We start from the raw sequence: 19,886 nt of genomic DNA, 5'->3' as shown, positions 1-19,886 counted from the left end.
TCAACATCACAACTCCTTCATACCTATCTTGACCTTCATTTACGTACGAAAGTATCTCGAATCTCGAAATCGTTGCGCCTTGCGCTCTCGATTAAACCATGGAGCCATCGAATCTGCCTACCGTCACCCTCGATAAGACCCTCGCCGATTTCTATAACGAGGAAAACAAAGCCACCGGTGATCGTGTAGTGCTTGTGGCAGCATATCCAACTGGTTTGCGGGTCGAAAACCAACGATATATCTACCACGATGAGGACAGACCAGCAAGCAGCGAGCTTCCCGATGATGTTACAGAGTCCGAGCGCGACAGTGCAGGAGAAACATTGAGGGGACTTGGAGCGCAAAAGTTCTCGTTCTGCGTCGGAGATATGGACCTTGTCATCTTCGATCCCTATTGTAGCGATGCTACCAAAGTCAACGCATTCAGATCCTTGGTATCGACAAATTTGGCTTCGTTGCCTGCTGCGCAACAACCCAAATTGCATTTCTTCGCTAGCCCTGCGCATGTGGTGATGGCCGACGAGAGAATCAAGCTTGCACCCAGACTTCCATTGGATGGTATGGACTCTCTTCCGCATGCTCTTCACCCTGATATTCATTATGAGTTGCTTTCGAAGCGGGGCTTGGCCATAGCAGAAGGTTCATTCGCAACTCCGTGCAGCCGACTCCTAGATCTCAAGGTTGACTGGGAATCACAAGATGGAGAGAGCTCGGCAGCACCTACAGAGACCGTCCAATCGTGGATGAACGAAGTTGTCGAAGCCATTTCCGAGAGATCTATCCCCTTTGTCCTGAAGCTTCAGCAAACAATCTTTGGCAAGGGAACATATATCGTAAAGTCCGAAGAAGCTAGATCCACCCTTCTTTCCGAGCTCAAGGGTCTTATGGACTTCAATGCCGGTCGAACCACCAAGTCCAATCATCATCTGATGCCGGCCACTTTTGTCTTGACCGATTTCGTCGACTGTCCGGAGGGTGGTAGCCCAAGCTTTGCTATCACCTTCTTCGTTAGACGTGATGGATCACACACCTTCATCAACTGCTGCGAGCAAACACTGAGCGTCCATTATACTTGGGATGGCTCTTTTATCTCCTTCGCCGAGCAGGACCGTCTCTCGAAGCATTTTTCTCAGACTATTACCGAAGTATCTGGCTATCTTCATGGCAAGGGATACTACGGTTGTGTGGGTATCGACGTATTGGAGGACAGACACGGCAAGCAATGGGTGGTTGATCTGAACGTTCGTCCTCCAGGATCCCTTATTCTTGGTCTGGTGAAGGGTTTTCTTTACAAAGACAGAGGCTTCAATGAAGCTTCTCTTTTGTCAGCCATGAGAATCTCTACTCCTAAGGAGGTGTTCATCAACAAGTTCTCCACGGAGTTCGCGGAGGGTCGTGTGATCATGACTGCTTGGTATTGTGATCTTGATCACAACGTCAATTGGACGAGTCTTATTGTGGGTGGTGAGACTAAGGAGGCGGTCAAAGGGGTCATTGCGCGGTTGAACGAACTGTAAATTGGGGAGAGAATGGCCATTTGGGCATATTCGAATAGGCATATCGGACACTCGTTGCTTTTATAAGGAACCAAGAACTCGGCGTTGCTGGCAAAGCTCTTGGAAGGTAGTTTGGGAAGATACATCAAGTCTACGATGGCATAGACTCATCCTCATCCGTAGTATAGAGATCCTCAATACGAAAATGAAACAGAAAACCCCTCCTTCGGCATCAAAATGAAGTGGTGACAATTTTTCAGAACAAACGAACCAGGATAGGAAGGTCATATACAGTCACGCAATGCTGATACTCAGATCCCGTCTCATGGCGGCGAATTATGTAATAGCTAACTGCTGATACCATTTGATGCCCTGTTCTCACGCCTTAAACGAATGCGCTGCTCAATGTTGACATCAAATCCTTATCGCGTTTCTCGTGTTCTACACAGCCGCAATTTATTCCTTGTTCTTGCCGCCGCTCCTTTTCATGCCATCGGCAATTCTTGGGCCATTCAGTGTCCCGACCAACATTTCATTGGCTACCAAATGTCACTCTAACCTCCAAGTATAGACTCATGTCGGAAGTGCCGCACCACAGCAGCTGAAGCATGAAACTCTCTGCTTCAGCCTTACGGTCATTATTATGGCCCGTTTCTGCACTGCTCAAAGATGGGACGCCCAACGAAGAAAATGCCTTCTGAGGAAGCCTACGAACCTCTTTCCCACGAGGTTGCCTCTGACGGAGATATTTCGCTGCAGGCTTCTCGATCTCTAGGCTCTGGTGAAGAGGGCGCATCGCCTGTCGCTTCGATGTCGCCTTTCTTGAAGCAGCAAGTCAATGCAGATTCCGAGAGTGTGGAACCCAAAAATCCCGAGACTGAGACAGAAATTTACAATACTTATTTTTCGAGGAAGAAAGAGTTCGGGAAATTGCTCCTGGCCGGTTTCGTTCGGATTTTGCTTACGATTTTCTTAATTGGGTGCATATACGCTACGCTTGCGACGTATGGAGGACGAAGTGTGATAGGACCTGTCGGGAAGCGGGTCTTCAATGCTCTGGTCACAGGATTGAGTATGATACTTGGTATCAGTATTGCTAGTAGCTTCAAAGCTATTGCGATAGACGTGCGGTGGTGGATTTTGAGTAGGAAGAGACGGCCGATTCACGAAGTGAGTTGCTGTGACTACGGGGAAGTTTATTCACTGAATTTTTATAGGTCGATGCAATTCTATCAAGTCATGCTCTGAGTGAGGTCAGTAAGCTGGCCATCAGATCTGCGAAAGACAAGAAGCCTGGGGTCGTTATGAGCGCTGCATTATGGGTATTGTTCAACATTGTCAGTATCATCTCCTCGTTGTGCTTCCGAATTATTCTGACGGTAGGGTAATTTAGGCGGCTCAAGCAGCAGTCGCAATGCTAGGCTTGACGTATTCTCTCAATGCTCAAGTTGACCCAACAAGACCGATTCTTGGAGATACGAGCTTCAGCAATTTTTCATCATCTTTTGGGGTAGCTGTTGATGAAGATACTACTGCGTCAAGTCAATTGGCTGCTCATACTGTACGTTACCTTTTGGCATGGACTAAGATCTTGAACTAATTGGCATAGTTCGGTGAAATGGCACTTCAATTTCCCTATTTGGAAGCCAGTGGACCAGATCAACTTCCCGTCGATTACTTGTCTCCATGTGATCTCGATTCCGTTTACTACGAAGGGCAGGATTACTTCCAAACGGCGTTCCAAGAGTACTCCGCCACAGATTCAACTACTGGGTGCTTCTACAGTAATCGAAGCCTGATTACAACAAGCAGCTGCAATGCCTATTCCGTAATAGGCATTTCAAATGGGACCTCACAGACTTTTCAATACGAGAGGGACAGCCAAACTTTAAACCAAACGTGGCACTCTATAGGACCGAATTCAACAACATACCTCACGTATCCCGACAAACAAGATTGTGGTCCACGATGCGCCACCGTATATATCTACGAGAATGATGGGACGTCGGCGAATTACTTTGAGTGCACAGTCAACGCTAGCACCATCTACAACGCCACGGTCCAAGAACAACAACTTTCAGACGACCACGCCAGACTTGCTGCTGGCGCAATCGCTCTCCAAGGATATCAATCTGACAGCAACAATGCCAGTCAATACCAACAATTCCCGTCTCAGTCAACATACGGAAATTTCACTTCTGGGAATAGTACGTTCAAAGCTAGACAGTTGAGACAATACGCGATTGGTGTCTTGGTCGTCGCCGACACCATATTTCCTCAAATCGGTTCTGATTCGCTGCATGTTTTAGGTCTTCAACCTCAACCGGGGCTGAAGCTGAGTATCGACCATGTGGCATATATGTGGGCTATCTTTGGCAGCATCGCGGGGTCACATTTGGTCCTTTGGATCATTGGGTCGTATGTCGCTAGCAGGGTGGCTGTCATTGAAAATAGCTATCTTAAGATTGCACTGGCTTTGCGACCAGTCACAGATGATCTTGAGGAGCAGGGGCTTTTGATGGGTGGACATAAGCATGAGCATGGTGCGTTAGATCGAGATGTAGTTTATGGACCGAGGGAGCAAGCAGGATCTGGTGCTAGGGCTTTGGAGATTAGTAGGGTTGCGAGTTGCGTGAGAGAGTCTAGACAATGGGAAGGTTATTATGATTCTTAGATCTGTATTGTAAAGAGAGATGAGACGGAGTACAATGGTTTAGATATAGATGGATTTGTAGCATAAGAGTTAGGATTACATGTACTCCTTGGTTGAAAGATACCTAGGTACCTTAAGATAGGTAGGGTTGATTGCACTCGAAAAGATTATTGGAACCAGACAATGCTTCCAGAATCTCTCAGACAGTTAGGGACTTTCTTCTAACATGGACAAGTTAAGTTCTGATCATGGCCAAGCCTCAAACGTCTTGACCGATCCCCACCAATCCCCCTCAAAAGCAGCCCATTCACAGATCCCGAGCTAAATATGATCGTCCCAGCCCTCAGCTTTGCGATCAATTCTCTTCTGTTCCTTTGGGTTTTTCGAGATGAGGATTTCGGACTCTGAGAAAGAAAGGAACAAAGTAGAAAAACAACGAGTTTGCATACTTCTATGCCCTCTCCTATGTTACATACTTGCTTGCTTGCTTATAATACAAAAAGCACCGTTGAAACCAGATCAACTTTTATACACAAACATACCACTCAAACAAACTTCAATACCATCCATCCATCCATCCATCCATCGTCCCTATCATACACCCTCCCACACTAACCCGGCCCCCTACTCAATAACCTCCTGCTCCACTCAAACTCCACTCCCCTCCCAACAACCATCTCATCATCATCATCCCCAGCTCTTCCCTCCCCCTTCCACTGCTTTCCTCTACTGCTACTCTCCTCACCCCCCTCCCTACCATCAAATTCCTCATCAAACCCAACAAAACCCCCCCACCTCCCCATCCCAGAACGGACACTCAATAAACTCCCCCTCCCGACTCATCCGCCCATACCTCCACACGCCCCCAACGAGATAGAAGTACTCGCCCGCAGGAACAAAACATCGTCTTCGGATGCTTTGCTCGCTTTACGCTCGTACCCCGGTCGCTGAGGTAGCTATAGAAGCTGGCGAGGGCGGAGGAGGAGGGGCTGGGAGGTCTTTGGTCGCGGCGGAGGAATGTTGATGTTGAGGAGGAGGAGGAGGGGTTGGATGATGAAGGGTTGGATTTATGGGATCTGGGAGCAGCAGCAGCAGACAGACCAGTAAATGGAGTTCTCGCGGCTGCGGATTTGTAGATTGACTTTTCTTGTCATCGTTCCAGAGAGCGGGGGGTTTTGTAGCTGCGGGATGTGGATCCGAGATCGGAGTCTTCTTGCTCGTAGTACTTGGCTATGAAATCTGGGAAGCTCATGTTCTTGAAGTCTTGGGCTCGAAGGCATTTCTTGTATTGGCTGGGTGTCACTGTTCTGGGTTTCGCGTCGGCGTCATGGAGGGAGCGGAGGGATTGTGTGCGTGCTGTTTCAGTGTTGCTCTTGTCATCATCGTTCGAGAGGTTCATGGTTTTGTGGCGAGACTTCTCATTCGCAACTCCGAGGTCGTAGTAGTATTTTGCTCGGTAATCAGAGTAGTATGGCGGCTCCCGATTTGCGAGCGTGGCGTGGTAGCACTTCTTGCGGAACAGGGCGCCGATTTGGGACTCGTGGTCGACGAAGCTAATTGGTGATTGTGTGCGTGCTGTTTTTGTTTCTGCTTCTGTTTCGTGGTATGAACTAGCATCGAGAGTATCCTCCTCGTCTTCCTCTTCTTCCTCTTCTTCATCCGTTTCCTCATCCTCATCGTCATCCTCGCCTTCCTCATCATCAACCAAACTCTTCATAAACTCCAAAGCACTCATATCCCACTCACACTCCCCACCCTCTCCCTCAAGTCTCGGGCGCTCCAACCTAGGGAAATACTTCCTCGCATACTCCGCGAAGGTCAACGTCTTGATATCAACCCCCATCTGCATCAACAGGTTCTCTCTATACGCCAAGAAAGCAGGGAGGCAGATCTCGCATTCTCGCTCTGGCGCCTTGGAGAGGTCGAGACCGTTGACCGACTGACAGAAAGGCATAAGGAGATTCGGACCAGAGAGCGTGGGTGGGTACCAGTGTGGATTCAGGTTGGGGACGTCTTGGCCGTAGGCGTCGTTGTAGGCGTAGCGCTCGAGGAGGGGATAGGGGATGCTGGTTTGGGGGAGGGCGGGGTAGAAGCTGTTCAGGTTGGGGAAGCCGGGGATGGGGTAGTATTGCCAGAGGGAGTCGGAGCTGCCTTTTGATGCTTCGGTGGACCAGGGGTCGTTGGGTGGTGGGAGACAGGTCGTGCAGTAGTGAGTGGTTGAGTGGCCGGCGGATGAGGGGCCGGCGGTGGAGGATTGCATACTGCTCGCTGTTTTAGGTCGACGAGCTTGGTTGTAGGACGGATTGTAGAAGACTGGTGGGCCGGCTACACCACAGCAGGGGGTAGATGAGGAGGCAGCCTTGGAAGATTGGATACTGCTTGCTGTTTTTGTTGGTCGAGATTGGTAGCTGGATGCGGATGGAGCGTGAGCACTTGAAGGGGCAGCAGAAGAAGAACGGACACTGCTAGCAGACCTTCCTCGTCGACCGCGGTCCTCGAATGAAGTATAAGACTCTCGTTCACTCGGGCCCATGGATTGTTCATCATCTTCCTCAGTCTTGGTAGCATACCGAAGAGCATTCCAAGCATTGCACTGGTCGATTTCACGCCAACATGGCTGACAATAAGCTTCTTTCGGTCCATGAACATAATTGGAAGGTCCAGCACCAAAGGATGAAGCATAGCTCTCACTAGGAGGGTATTGGGGATGGCTGTAGTAGGACATCTTGATCTATGTCAAGTTGGTATGTGGTGTGAAGGAGTGTAGTTGCGGATGAAGAAAGAAAGTGTTGAAAGAGAGAACGAGTGGGGGATTATATACTCGGAAGATCTAGTGGTAAGTCTTACGATACCGTGATTCATAAAATCGACGCTCGCCCGAGTGTGACTAACGATGGTAGGAGAAAGGAGTGGGGAAATGATTCAGAGCGGGAAACTCGCGATCGAAATATTCACGGTGTCGTTGCTTGACGCATCGACTATACCGACACCTGGCGAACGAAATCGACGAAGTCATTGTGCGAAAAGAAACTCCGACTGAGAACTTCTTCAGAAAACGCTGAGCATGCAAGAAAGATCGAGCATTCAAAGCAAGAAATCCGTAGTATAAGCTCCCCGGTACTCTCCAATGAAAGATTCTTGCCTTCCTATATTCAAGAAAACTTCGTATAGAATTTATCTTCTAGACTGTTCATCGTACCTCCCCTCCTGTTCTGCACTGGCAGATGTTTCTATATAATCAACACCTGGACAACAATTACAACAACTCAATAATTACCTGCAATCAACAAAGAATCCATGGCACAAAAGATCTTCAAACCAACCACGTCCCCAGAAGACACCTAACATGCAAGAACGACCAACCCGTGAAAGCAGAAGATAGACAAAGTGCAAACTTCCAACTTGCCATCACCATCCCTTAGACCTGTCCCACCAGCCAAAGAACAACAAACCAAAAAAGAACAGAACTCAAGCACCTTTTCTGTCTACTGTCTACAACCCTTCGTCGCCTTTGTCGTGAAATAGCCATGCAAAAGTGAATTTGATAAGCGCAAACATCGAGCACTCGACAACCCACACAACCTCCATCCTCCACTTCCCAAGCTCCCCAGCAACAATCTCACCACCCTGCGCCACTCCGCAACAAATTGACAGTGAAGCTCACTACTACAACCACTACCACTAACACCAATCACCCCAAAACCCTAAAAGCAAACAAACGAATTTCCATTACATGATAGTTTGCACTCTAACCCTAACCCAGCACACGTGCGGACCCGGACCCACCGCGCCCTGTTGATGGCAGATGAGAAGAGTGGAGCGTAAGCTGATCGTGAGCGAGCGAGCGGAGGAGGATATATGGAGAGAGCTGAGCTGCTGGTAGTTGGTTATAATTTCTTTGGTAGGTAGGTAGGTTGGTAGGTAGGTAGGTGAGGTTCACGATTATGGATTATGGATCATGGAGTTAGTGAAGGGAAGGAAATCAGTAAAGTATCCAACTCTCCATTCCATTCAAGACACTACTAATTAATACCTCTCTCACCTAGATCACTAGCTATATATCTCAACCAGATATAATCAGAAAGCATCCCCCCCTAGCAGAAAATCTTATAAACCCTCTTCCACCTCGGCAACGCCAACTTCTCCTGCCTCTCCGCCTCAATCAGCGCCGGCGTATCGATCTCCCTCCGTCCCGTAACCAAATCCATATCCTTACTCCGCATAAACGGCGTGCGGTACCAGATCTTATACGGGACGTAAAACGCAATAACCACCGGCGCCGCGAGATACGCCAAGAAAAAGTTCTGGGCAATATAATCCGAGCTATCATCACCATACCCCACCGGCCAAGCGGCAGTCCAGAACTGCGCCAGCAGGACGAGGAGGTTAAGGATGAAGCCGACCCAAGACCCGATAACGCCGACTTGAGACCGGAACGCGAGTTCGTCGAGCGAATGGCCCTGCAGTTTCCAGGCGCGGCGGAAGCGGATGTGCGCCAGGCAGATGGAGCCCCAGGTGAAGATGGACGAGAGGCCCGAGAGCGAGTACAGCCAATTGAGCGCCGTGGCGGCCGTGTGCTGGCCGCCGCCGACGACGTAGCAGAGGAGTCCCAAAACGGAGGCGACGATGATGGCGAAGAGGGGACGGCCCTGACGGTCGATGTAGGCGAGGAAGCGGGGCGCTTGGTGTTGTTCGGCCAGCGCGGCGAGGGTGCGCGAGGAGCCGTAGATGGAGGAGTTTCCGACGGAGAGGACGGCGATGAGGATCACGACGTTCATGACGGAGGGGAGGCCGCTGATGCCGGCGTTGTTGATGGCGATGACGAAGGGAGAGGCTTTGGCGTCTTCGGAGTTGGCTCCTAGGAGGCGGGCGTCGCCGTAGGGGACGAGGACCGAGACGATGGTTAGGGAGACCATGTAGAAGAGGCAGATGCGCCAGAAGACTTGCTTGATGGCAGTTGGTAGGGTTTTGCGGGGGTTATCTGCTTCAGCTGCTGCGAGACCCACGAGTTCTGTGCCGGCGAAGGAGAATGCTGCTGTGACGAAGACGGAGCAAAGACCTTTGAAGCCGTTGTGGAACGCGCCCGATGAGATGCTTCCGGGTGGTTGGTTGTCTTGGGTGTATCCTGCGTAGTCGGGAGCCACGCGGTTGGGGTACCAGTATCGACCTCCGAGGTAGCCTCCCTCTGGACCGCCGCCGCAGTTGAGGACTATACCAAGGATGATGAATGCGATGACCGCGACCACTTTGATGATGGCAAACACGAATTCTGCTTCTCCGTACCCGCGGACACCGAAGAAATTGATGGCTATGATGACGACGAGGAAGATAGTGACGAAAGCTGCTGCATTGGTATCTGCTGCTCCAGGCCAGAATTGGAGTGTGATGGACGCAGCGACAATTTCAAGCGGTAAGACGACCAGCCATTGAATAGCATAGCTAGATTCTAGGTTAGTTAAATTTCCGGGTGGTCAGGAATACAAAACTCACTTCCATCCCATAGCAAACCCCCAAGCCGGATCCAAGAACCGAGTCGAGTACGCCGAGAATGATCCCGCAACCGGGAACACAACAGCTAATTCTCCCAACGCCTGGACCGTGCAGAACATGAGGATCCCGATGATTCCATACGCAATAATTAGAGATGCTGGACCACCGCCCGCAAGCGCTGCACCCGACGTAACGAATAATCCCGTACCTACTTCACATCAACACCTACCCACGCACCCACGCACCCACCTCATCACCAACAGAGCCAAAACTCACCAATCGACCCCCCAATCGCAATCATCTGCATATGCCTCCCCTTCAACTTCCTCGCCAACCCCGAGTTCGCCGTCGCCTCAGCCGCAGCCCGATGATCAAACCCAGCACCCTTCCCCGTCTCGGCGGCGCGCGTCACCGTCGCGTTCGGATCCCGCTTGAAGCTATCGACGAACCTGCGCTGCCACGGCTCGCGATGCGTTGCTTGGCCGCCTGCATCCCATTCGGGGACCGAGGAGCCGCCATTGGAGAACTTGGTGCCTTTTTCCTCGTCGCCGCTGCTGGCGGGGAATTGGGGGTCTGACATTTTGGTGGCTTGGCTGTGGTGATTCAGTTACTCGTTGGTGGTGGTGGTGGTGGTGGTGGTGGTGGGTAAGTGGACGTATTCCCAGAGCCAAGAAGGAGGAGGACGTCCGACCGACAGACAAGCTTCTCTTGGAAGTAAATATGTCCTGGGGGAGCTTCAACTCTTTAAGCAAAATCTGCAACCCTCAAGCAGCACGCGACGTTCGGCTCAACGCTCCCTTTACCTTCCCCATCAGTTCAAGTGCTGCCCCCTCCCATTCATGGCCTCTCCACTCCAGCTATCATCCCAGCTACAGTATCAATCACTCGATCAATCAATGAACCAAATAATCCCCCCTAGCCGATCCCGCACACAAATTGGTAATGCGTCTCCATTTCCTCCTCCTGCTCGCCCAACCGGCATCAGCGCTAGAAAGCATCTTACGACATAGCGCGGCTGCCAAGGCTGAGAATTGCGGGGATTCGTGGGCGCTGCAGCAAAACGCCAGTCCCGTCCATCCCTGCTGGTGGAACGGTGATCATGGGTGGTGGAGCCACTCGGAAGAAGCGTTATCAGGAGGCGCGAAGGGGTCCGGGCCAATAGGGGGAGGGGAGGGTAATGGGTGTGACGGGAGGGAATTGTTAATACTGGGGTACTTTATAGAATGGGAAAGGGAGGCTTCCATGATCCTTGTGAGGTAGGGGGCGTGATTCCATACTTAGCAAGCAGGGATAGGGGGAGATTGACTCATGGACATGCAGTCATCTCGATGAAAAAATCGTACGCGGTTGTTGCTGATGGAATCCTTGAGAGTTGATGTATAATATCGTGGGATGTACAGAGTTCGAATTATGAAGCGAAAGAAAGAAAATTCGAAGTCAGAAACGAGGCTCGGTGGCTTGATTGGGGCGGTAATTCCGAAGCGTTACATCTCTTCCACCTCCTAGAAAATCTCAAACTTTCTCCCGTCTTACTCAGACCCAAAATACCCTTCCCTTCTTTCTCCTATCATATGCTATCACATCATGGTGTTGGATGTGAATTTGAATTTCTGTCGATTTTAGGGCGCGTGCTGTAGAGCCTCAAGAGCAGAAGTTTTCATTTGTGCTTTCCCTTTATGTTGCATCGAGATCGAAATTTCAAGTCAATAAATTGGGCGAGAGAGTTTGACTTCCGACGATGAAGTAAGCATAAATTCTTAGCGCGAGTGAGCGCCGTAAGCCGACGCACTTCCGATCACGTGTGTGCTAGACAGAGAAGTCCATAAAAAGGGTGAGGATACGATGAAGAATTCGACGTGTGTATAGACTCTTTGTTTGTTAGGTATGAGTAGTCTAGGGTCGTGACTCGCAAAATATTTGAACCATTATGTTATCATGTGACTCGGACCTTCCCCCCTCCAAGGGCAGTCATCTCATGACACTCAATGAGGGCGAGGAATATAGTTGTATGAGGACTCTAGTGGATCCTGCCTTATGTGAACAGAGGCCCCGGTGTAGAGTCTTGCAACATGATTCCTCTGCATCTGAGTTCCTGTTAGCAATCTTTACTCCGAGAGATATAGCTTTCGAGGATTCCCATACACAAGAAGCAGAAACAGTCTACATTACCAAACAATCCCTAAGGCTAATGAACAATGTATCTGGATGAGTCGACCCTCGAGGATACACTTTCCTCCACCGCAACCAAATGTCCTGCGACCAATCCATCCCACCATCCTCTCCTTCAACCTCCCATCTCCAAATCTCGGGACATCTCAAGGACTCCGTCCGCCTAAAATTCCATCTTTGTATCCGCGCCCTGAGGCCTAGCTCCAAATCTGAGCTCGACAGATGGTCCAAAGTCCACCCATCTTCGTCACATGTTCTAGGGATATCCACTTCCACCCACCTCAGGTTCTTGAACGCCTTGAGCCAGAGTGGAAAATGGCAAATGAAGTGCTTGCAGTGGATCGTTTCGCGTGAATCCCAGTAACTGAGTCGGGCTTTGATTCCACGGATGTTGGGTAGGTTCAAGAAATGCTTTGCGTATTCGTCGGGACTCTCATATGGTCGGGTAATGGATCCATCCACGACACTGGTCCTGTTGCGTAGGTGAATCTCTAGGCTGAGATGCCGAATACTGGCTAGCTCAACTTTGTCCATGGATTTCAACGCTGATGGGCACTTTAGGTGAAGAATGCCGTTGTTGATCTTGTGGAAATGCTCGAGGATATGTGCTTGGGCATTTGAAACGCCTCGCAGTGCGACTACCAGAGCGGGAAGTTTCTTAGTCCTTTTGAAGTATGGATGGGAAGGTGTAGCACGTTCTACTTCGTCGAAAATCTGTTGGCGAAGTTCTGTGGGCAAGTTCTCCCAGTAGAAGCCCTCCTTCCTGTTGTAATGTGAAGTCGAAGGGCCACCTTGGGGGTTTGGTTTCGAGATGAAGCGATGGTCGCTCCCTGGGAGTTGTGGGGAGGAGGGGACAGATGCAGCTTGTGCTGGGACTGAGGTACGAGATTTCGATTGAATCGACAACCAGGACATTATCCCCTCCATCATCTGAGCAGACGCAGAGGCACAAGATTCATCGAAATCCAACGAGGTGTTGAGACTATCTTCCACGGCGAAAGTGATCAGATCAGACACGGATTGCTCGTGCGCCGAGCTCGCGGCGGACGAACGCTGTGCATCGTTGGGTAGGGAGCTGTTGTATTCCGTATTTGACGCCATAATTGCGATTTGAGACTCGATGATGTGATGAAGACGAGTTGCGAATTAGTGTGTTGAACGTATGTTCAAGATTTGGTTCGAAGGTTCGGAGAGAAGATAGAAGGAGAAAGCGCGCTAGTGTGCCAACCGAAGCTACCCCTTTTGGATCCTGCCTTATTACGATAAAACCATGTACGGTGAGCTCTTCAATCATTTGGAAACCTATTCTGGTATATCGAGAAGCCGCCTTGTTAGAGATCCCTGGGTACCCATTATCATTTCTGCTGCAGCCATGTAGCTAAAGATGATGACCCCACAAGTCAAAGATGACCTCGGGAAGCTTGGCAAAGATAAAGTGAATAGTCAATGGTCACCTAAAAGTTATTTGTATTAATTCTTAGCAAGTCTCAACATAGCTACTTTTCTCTCCAGCAATCTTCCTTGTCTCTGCTGAGCGCCCCCGTTAGTCAAATCATCATACTTCTCATCAATAACTCTGGCCATGTCGTCAGTCCATGTAAAGCCGATGTCCTGGGACTAGTCCATGCTCTTCCCCTCAGCAGCTTCCCATCGCCAAGTCTCTGCTAACATCCACCTCGCATCATGTCCTTCAACTTTCTCGTCAGTGAAGCTTCTGACCTTCTTTCCCTCAATACCAGTCTTCTTAAGGACCATTAGCTCAATCGTGCGCAGTACCTTCTCCGCCACGAGCCCTTGACAATTTTTTTCTGCTGGTAGGTCTACCTCGAGCCACTGAAGAGACTTGAATCCCTTGAGCCAGAATGGAAATTCGCAGATAAATTTTTGCCATATTTTCCACGTCAAGTATTGCCAGCCACCGAGCTCGATCTCCACACCGCAGACATTGGGTAAATGTGAGCAAAGCTTGGCAAACTGTTGCGGAGGCTCATAGAATCTATCGGAGACTTCTCTTCCCTGTATGTGTTTGATGGGCCAGTGAATCTCCAAACCAATATACCGGATGCTTGCTAGTTCTATGTTGTTCAACTTACGTAGATCTGTTAGCCGGCATTGGCGCAAGATATTGCCATTGGTTTTAAGAAAAGTATTCGAGGACATGTGAATATGAAATTGGCAATGAGCCCAGATCAATCACAAGTGCAGGAATCTTGCGCACCATCCAAGAGAAGTATGGGACCGCATATCCACGTCCTATCGTTTTCGGTGTTGACACTTCTTCGAAAATTAGCTAATTAGCTCGCGCAACTCGGGTGGTAATTCTTCCCAGGGGAGCCTTTCTTCATCTTTATGCGAATCTTAATACGTTTGGCCTCGATAGGAGGAGTTACTGTATTGTGACCGATACTGGCTAAAAGCGACGAGGAAATTGTCGACTTCGGCGTACTTGCATTGGAAGATTGCGCGTGATCTGGTGAGGAGGACTTTTTGGTATCTACCGTTTGATGAGTTTGCTCGCTCAATCTGACCAGAAAACATACCGTCGATTTGTATAGATGATTTCATCGTTGTGATTTGATTTGCGCTGGTACGTGGACGTGGGCTTATTGCGAGATTCGCAAACTGCGAGGGTCTCGAAGTTGAGCTCTGAAATAAATAGATCTCACTGCTTGAGACTCGCTTTGTTTGGAAAGGTGCAGTAGAAGAGTTGATTCTCGAAGGAACTGCTGCCGTTTGCTGATCGTTGAGTTCAAGGAGTATCAAGGAGGAAGTTGGAAGGTCTAAGCTAGGAAAAGACCCGGAAAGCATGCTTTAAGTTTGCTTGTGTCTTTGTCTGTGCAGTGTTAGCCGTTATTGAGAGTTGCAGTTCAATATGTTGAGGGAACTACATTCTGCAAATGATTTTGCGAGAAAAAATTCGAGATCAAGTCAATCGTTACCTTTGAGCAAGGGGAAGGGGCCTTAGCGACAGTGTGCTAGCCGAAGCTGCTTCCCTCAAATGAACAACTTTCTGAGTCCTTGGCTTCTAATTCACTTCACATTGCCTGTTACCTAGAAGCAAGTCTAATGCCGACCTAGAAAACAACACGCTGCCAGAAGTCTGAGCATGTTGGAAATACATCATGTGATTACATTCACGTGACAGGTCACCTTGACAAGGAAAGAGTTGAGTTAGAATACCTTTCTATCAAGTGTATGGTAATGAAAACCTTTCTATCTAGTTATGTTGAGGATACTCATTATTAAATTGTATGTCTTGGCGGTAGTCACGCCTACAAGCATCCCGCCACGGTCCAACACACAAGCTTCCTATTGGTTCACTTTGTACCTGCATCGGAATATGACCTGTTATCCGGATTTCGTGTCAATCTCCAACGTCCTGTCAAAGATAAATAGGAAATAATAAATACTTTGGTGCGGACGCTTTTTTACTTTAGCTGGTTCAGTTCAAAAGAACAACGCATAAGGGCGAGACACGAAGCGGTAAACCCAATTCACCTTTTCAGCCACGATCCTCGCCTGTGGCACATAGTCTCTCAAGACTTTTCACTGTGTTACCAAGTACAATTGTCCTCGTCAAGGAGGAGCATCAGAACCGCGAGATTATCTAATCAAGAACCATCAAACCAAGATACTTTAAAGGCACTGCTGAGATGTCTACCTACAAGTTTGTATTTGTTATGAATTTACAGAATAAGATACTGATACCAAAAGGAAATACACTCGAGAGTCCGAGACGGCTGAGCAGCAGGAATATGAGCGAGAAATGCTCGAGAACCTCCGTCGACGACATCAATTCGAGTCTGAAGAGACTCTGAAGGAGCCCAGTCCTCCAGCAGACGGAAGTAGAGGTCTTTTCAATTCCAACCACGCATCAAATCAAAGATCAAAGACCGACCCTAAAAGCTTCTGGAACGATGTGGTCAAGCCAGCGTTCCCTGAAGCCATCACCGACATTGGAATCATCAAGTCAGCAATCACCATCCAATCAAATACCAAGCAGGATATCCATGACCAAAATCGGTATCCTGAGGTCGGACATGTTGCCGAAGTCCGTCGGGGACTCAATCTTGCACCACCCGAGCAACGATTCTTGTCTGACAGAAAGGTGAAGGTTCGAAATGCTTTCGCCAACTATCTCGGTTTGAATCCCGCAGATGTCCATCCGGATGATGTCCCAACTGTCGGCTTTGGAGGTAGCGGAGGTGGATTCAGAGCCATGATTGGCGTGCTTGGATACTCTGAAGAGATGAAGCGAACTGGATTATGGGATGCACTCACCTACGTTGCTGGCGTTTCAGGTGCATGCTGGGCGTTCGCTGCTTATTATACATTTGGCGAAGCGAGTATGTCGAGAACAATCGACAACTACAAGCATCGACTGTCACCTCATCATCCTTTATCAGCTGATGCGATTCGAAAATTGCTCACGACTCATGATGGTCCATATGCCACACTTGCACCTGTGGCTATCAAGCAACATAGTGGTCTTCATGCTGTGCCTATGGACTATTACTCCGTCTTCTTGACTGGGTACGTGTTCATTCATGCTGATCATGAGACTGGGAAAGATGTTGCTGGACACCGACATACTTGGTATAAATGGTCTCAGGCGATCGAGCACCTACAAGGTGGAAAAGAGCCACTTCATATTCTCACAGCCATCCGTCATGAGCGACCGTGGAAGGATTGGGTCGACAAAGACCATGCTTTCGAGGGAGATTTTGCTGAAGACGAAAAGGATGAGAAAGACGCATGGTTTCAATGGTTCGAGATGACTCCATTTGAGATTGGCTGCGACGAGCTTCAGGCCTGGGTACCAACGTGGGGTTTTGGAAGACCATTTTCTGAGGGGAGGTCCACGATGCAACTTCCGGAACAGTCACTGTCTCTGCTCTTGGGATTGGCAACTGGAGCACCAGCTGGTCCCCTCGAATCATACCTCGCAACAATCAAGCGAGCGCTTCCCCAGAACTTCATTGGGAATTTGATTGAAGAACTTGCTTCCAAGGTTTCCAAACTTTGGGGTAAGAAAGGTACAGAGGAATTCACGAATCATCATCCACTTCATGCATCCAACGAGCACAACTTCCTCTTCCACTTTTCCAAGTTGCAGCCAGGACAAGCGTACCCTCCCGGACTGGAGAACTCTCCCCAAATTCATCTTGTTGATGGTGGAATGGACAATAACTGCCCCACTTATGTTCTGCTTCACCCATCTCGAGAAGTGGATGTAATCTTGAACATGGATGCATCCAGTGATGTCCAAAAAGACACTTTCCAAGAACGAGTCGACCAGATCGGCTATCGTCGAGGCTTAAAATTCACTCGTCGAACAGATCTCAAGCCAAAAGAAGATACAAAGGATCCCGATAGATTCCAAGGTCACTATGCCCAAATCTACGACGGAGTTCTGTGTGAGCGTCCAGCTACAGTCAAGGATTCATATGGAAACACCGTAACGAACCCCCCAGCCCCAGTCTGTCATCACGAATCTACCATGGTATACATGCCTCTGCTACCTAATGAGCGAGCGGTACCCGATTTTGACCCTTCCACAGCCAAGTTCTCTGGCTCATACAATCTCGTCTGGACTCCAGAGCAGATCGATATGTTGGTCAAAGTGAGCATGCAGAACTTCCATGACGGAGAACAGACTATCAAGCAAGTACTTATGGAAGCATATCAACGCAAGAAAGCTATTCGAGAAGGAACTTGGACAGGTCAAGTTGGTCAAGCGCCCGTGTATCAGCATCCTCAGCAGGGCTACTCTACCTCCAGTTTCCAACAATATCAAACACAGCCTCCCGCTCAGAGACCATCTGGTCCACCACCAGGCATCGGGAGTCAGCATCAGCAACAGAGTTACAGCCCTTACAGCCAGCCATACAATCCCTCTCGACCTCAGGAAACTCAGCTACCAATGGGTCTGCCTCAGCAACTGAATGTTTCACAGCCTCCTCCTCGGCAATACTCGACGCAGCCTTCCGTCCAGAATCAAGGCAATCAAGGAAACTATCAGAGCTATCACCCCGAGGTACCCCCTCAAAGTTCGCAAACACATTTGCCTCACTATCAGCAACAAGGTCAGAGTCAACAAGAGCAGGTGCAGGAAAGGATCGATCCTGGACAAGGAGGAGCGCAAAGTGGTCTAAGTCAGGCACCCAGGAATCAGTATAATCCTGCTGATCCAAAATGGCAAGGTCGATGAGGGGCAGTGATGAAGGGAGATGGTCCTTCGCTAGGTGAACGAAGTGGCGCAACAGCAAGGTGATTGTCAGCAATCAGTAGAGTCCAATCAAGCGTTTGTTTGTTTGCGTAGGATAGCAACGCGATGCATATTTTAGTATTAGAAGAATTGAATCCTTTCGAATACAATGGCATCCGTTCATGTTCGATTGTTGGATAGTTCCGATTCATAAACTTGCGACTTGCGTGTGAATCACAGTGAACGTATTAGCACATATCCTACAACCTTTCCACTGCCTACACACCAAATATCGACAACGCAAAACTAAATCAGATCCACGCCCATCTCCCGACAAGCACAGAATTCTATCCTCATTCATCAAAATGAAGTCTCAGCACATCCCCAAACCCCTAATCTCAACCCTCATCATCCTAACGCGCCTCCTTAAAACCGCCGTCTTCTTCGCGCCCCTCCTCCTACTCCTCCTCATCCTCTCAATCCTCCAGATCTTACGCCAAGGCACCTACCTATTCTTCACGGCCTCAGTTTCCTACTACGACTACACTCGACCCCAAATATCAGTTAAGGGCTCGCAATCGAAGTGGAGGATGAATTGGGGACTTGCGCTTTTTGGCGTCTGGGTTATGGTTATGATGGCTGTTGTTCTTGGGTTTTTGGATTGGATGCAGATGATCCTGAGCAATGGGGTGCAATTATTATTGTGCGGAATTAGAGGAGAGAGGACGGGACGGGAGGAGATGGAGGTGATGTCGGAGGAAGAGAGGAGGAGGGAGAGGAATTTGTGATTTTTTACCTTCTCGGTTGCACTTTTTGAATTTGTGAGGGCAAGACACAAGAGAAAGGGTTTTGTCCAATGTCTTATGAACATAGAACTTTGGTTCTTCCTGTTGGTGAGTTATTATCGCAAAGATTCCTTGCATTTGCAGAGTTTGCAGCAGAGAATACACTCATCTCTAGAAGACCAGGTGATATTCGTAGACAATGATTCATAAATTTTGTTTCGACCGGATGTTATTGTGTCTCTTTTGAAGTTCTGTGTGAATAGTGTTTCTATCCATACTTAGGATAATCCATCCAGCACCGCAGACTTCCAATCCTGCCATATACATGATTATCTCAAGAGCCTTTGCACCTACCTCAGCTCGAAGAATATCATGTCATCTTCTGCCTGGCGCGTCTTCAACACCATTCAGACTCTCACCTTGCTCTACTTTCTAGTCCCCGATCTTCTGCGATCCACAATCCAGATCTGCAAACAACGACAATATTTCCGGATCCTAAGCGGAGAAATCTACTACAAGAATCGCGATGCACGTCAAGCGGACATGCCAGCACTCGAGATTGTCTGTGAGCAGACATTCGACTACATGTTTGATCGGATCCCGGAGCTCTACTTCTTTGGAAAAGCGGTTCGAAGTCCATATTTCATAACGTTGCTGACTTACTTCATGGTGTCTCTGATATGGGAAGGTGATGTGTTTCAGGGATTGGTGACGGATGGGTTGAGGAAGTTGAGGAGGATTGTGGTTGTGCTGTGTGTACTGGAAATTTGGTTTTCGTTGCTTGTTGTTGGGCAGGTGTGGGTGAGGTTTGTGTTCGTCATGAGTGAGATGGGAGAAGTGTCAGGACTTTGGGTCTCGCGATCTGGGGAAGGAGAAGTCTGAGACTGTTCTAATTGGACCTAATCCCATTCCGATATTCTTCAAACATTCGCTTTTCGCCCTTGAAGTTGAGCACGTCTCTGCATTCGGAATATCCTGAAGCATGCACTAACGAACATGGGGACAAAAGTCCGTGCGTTCAGGCTGTAGAACCTCGAAATTAAAACTCTTCACATTAGGACTAAACTATCAACAACTCCACCATT

At 48.9% G+C, this 19,886-nt stretch overlaps 7 protein-coding genes across 7 annotated transcripts; 4 read left to right on the top strand and 3 right to left on the bottom strand.

Annotated features, from left to right (window-relative positions):
- Nucleotides 1–467: 467 nt before the first annotated feature.
- LY89DRAFT_568995 (uncharacterized protein) lies at nucleotides 468–1,505 on the top strand (the record flags this gene model as incomplete). The annotated part of the gene is made up of 1 exon (XM_018208570.1): nucleotides 468–1,505. A coding segment is annotated over one exon (1,038 nt), but the record flags the coding sequence as incomplete, so codon positions are not given.
- A 417-nt stretch (nucleotides 1,506–1,922) lies between these two features.
- LY89DRAFT_611468 (uncharacterized protein) lies at nucleotides 1,923–4,308 on the top strand. The gene is made up of 4 exons (XM_018210582.1): nucleotides 1,923–2,666; nucleotides 2,714–2,833; nucleotides 2,890–3,057; nucleotides 3,106–4,308. Exons 1-4 carry the CDS (start codon nucleotides 2,166–2,168, stop codon nucleotides 4,168–4,170), a joined length of 1,854 nt encoding a protein of 617 aa, XP_018074060.1. The 5' UTR covers nucleotides 1,923–2,165; the 3' UTR covers nucleotides 4,171–4,308.
- A 991-nt stretch (nucleotides 4,309–5,299) lies between these two features.
- Nucleotides 5,300–6,874, bottom strand: LY89DRAFT_730961 (uncharacterized protein; the record flags this gene model as incomplete). The annotated part of the gene is made up of 1 exon (XM_018219530.1): nucleotides 5,300–6,874. The coding sequence occupies one exon, from the start codon at nucleotides 6,872–6,874 to the stop codon at nucleotides 5,300–5,302; it is 1,575 nt and encodes a 524-aa protein (XP_018074059.1).
- Nucleotides 6,875–8,243: 1,369 nt separating this feature from the next.
- Nucleotides 8,244–10,219, bottom strand: LY89DRAFT_666565 (amino acid permease; the record flags this gene model as incomplete). The annotated part of the gene is made up of 3 exons (XM_018212920.1): nucleotides 8,244–9,588; nucleotides 9,640–9,847; nucleotides 9,916–10,219. The coding sequence occupies 3 exons, from the start codon at nucleotides 10,217–10,219 to the stop codon at nucleotides 8,244–8,246; spliced, it is 1,857 nt and encodes a 618-aa protein (XP_018074058.1).
- Nucleotides 10,220–11,665: 1,446 nt separating this feature from the next.
- Nucleotides 11,666–13,293, bottom strand: LY89DRAFT_779617 (uncharacterized protein). The gene is made up of 2 exons (XM_018222312.1): nucleotides 11,782–13,293; nucleotides 11,666–11,723 (listed from the first exon to the last, which is right to left on the bottom strand). Exon 1 carries the CDS (start codon nucleotides 12,907–12,909, stop codon nucleotides 11,800–11,802), a length of 1,110 nt encoding a protein of 369 aa, XP_018074057.1. The 5' UTR covers nucleotides 12,910–13,293; the 3' UTR covers nucleotides 11,666–11,723; nucleotides 11,782–11,799.
- Nucleotides 13,294–15,304: 2,011 nt separating this feature from the next.
- On the top strand, nucleotides 15,305–18,182 carry LY89DRAFT_682583 (FabD/lysophospholipase-like protein). The gene is made up of 2 exons (XM_018214533.1): nucleotides 15,305–15,415; nucleotides 15,474–18,182. Exon 2 carries the CDS (start codon nucleotides 15,575–15,577, stop codon nucleotides 18,017–18,019), a length of 2,445 nt encoding a protein of 814 aa, XP_018074056.1. The 5' UTR covers nucleotides 15,305–15,415; nucleotides 15,474–15,574; the 3' UTR covers nucleotides 18,020–18,182.
- A 199-nt stretch (nucleotides 18,183–18,381) lies between these two features.
- Nucleotides 18,382–19,683, top strand: LY89DRAFT_716224 (uncharacterized protein; the record flags this gene model as incomplete). Its single annotated transcript, XM_018218255.1, has 2 exons — nucleotides 18,382–18,762; nucleotides 19,084–19,683. 2 exons carry the CDS (start codon nucleotides 18,382–18,384, stop codon nucleotides 19,681–19,683), a joined length of 981 nt encoding a protein of 326 aa, XP_018074055.1.
- Nucleotides 19,684–19,886: the final 203 nt, after the last annotated feature.

This window comes from Mollisia scopiformis (genome assembly GCF_001500285.1).
Source record: "Mollisia scopiformis unplaced genomic scaffold LY89scaffold_7, whole genome shotgun sequence".
Classification (NCBI taxonomy): Eukaryota; Fungi; Ascomycota; class Leotiomycetes; order Helotiales; family Mollisiaceae; genus Mollisia; species Mollisia scopiformis.
The sequence above is the reverse complement of the archived record's forward strand: the minus strand, read 5'-3'. Positions and strand labels throughout refer to the sequence as shown.

Coding starts and splice junctions, on each gene's coding strand:
- LY89DRAFT_611468 (XM_018210582.1), top strand. CDS start 2,166: ATGGGACGCCCAACGAAGAAAATGCCTTCTGAGGAAGCCTACGAACCT. Junction 2,667..2,713: donor AGAGACGGCCGATTCACGAA/GTGAGTTGCTGT, acceptor GAATTTTTATAG/GTCGATGCAATTCTATCAAG. Junction 2,834..2,889: donor TATGGGTATTGTTCAACATT/GTCAGTATCATC, acceptor AGGGTAATTTAG/GCGGCTCAAGCAGCAGTCGC.
- LY89DRAFT_779617 (XM_018222312.1), bottom strand. CDS start 12,909: ATGGCGTCAAATACGGAATACAACAGCTCCCTACCCAACGATGCACAG.
- LY89DRAFT_682583 (XM_018214533.1), top strand. CDS start 15,575: ATGCTCGAGAACCTCCGTCGACGACATCAATTCGAGTCTGAAGAGACT.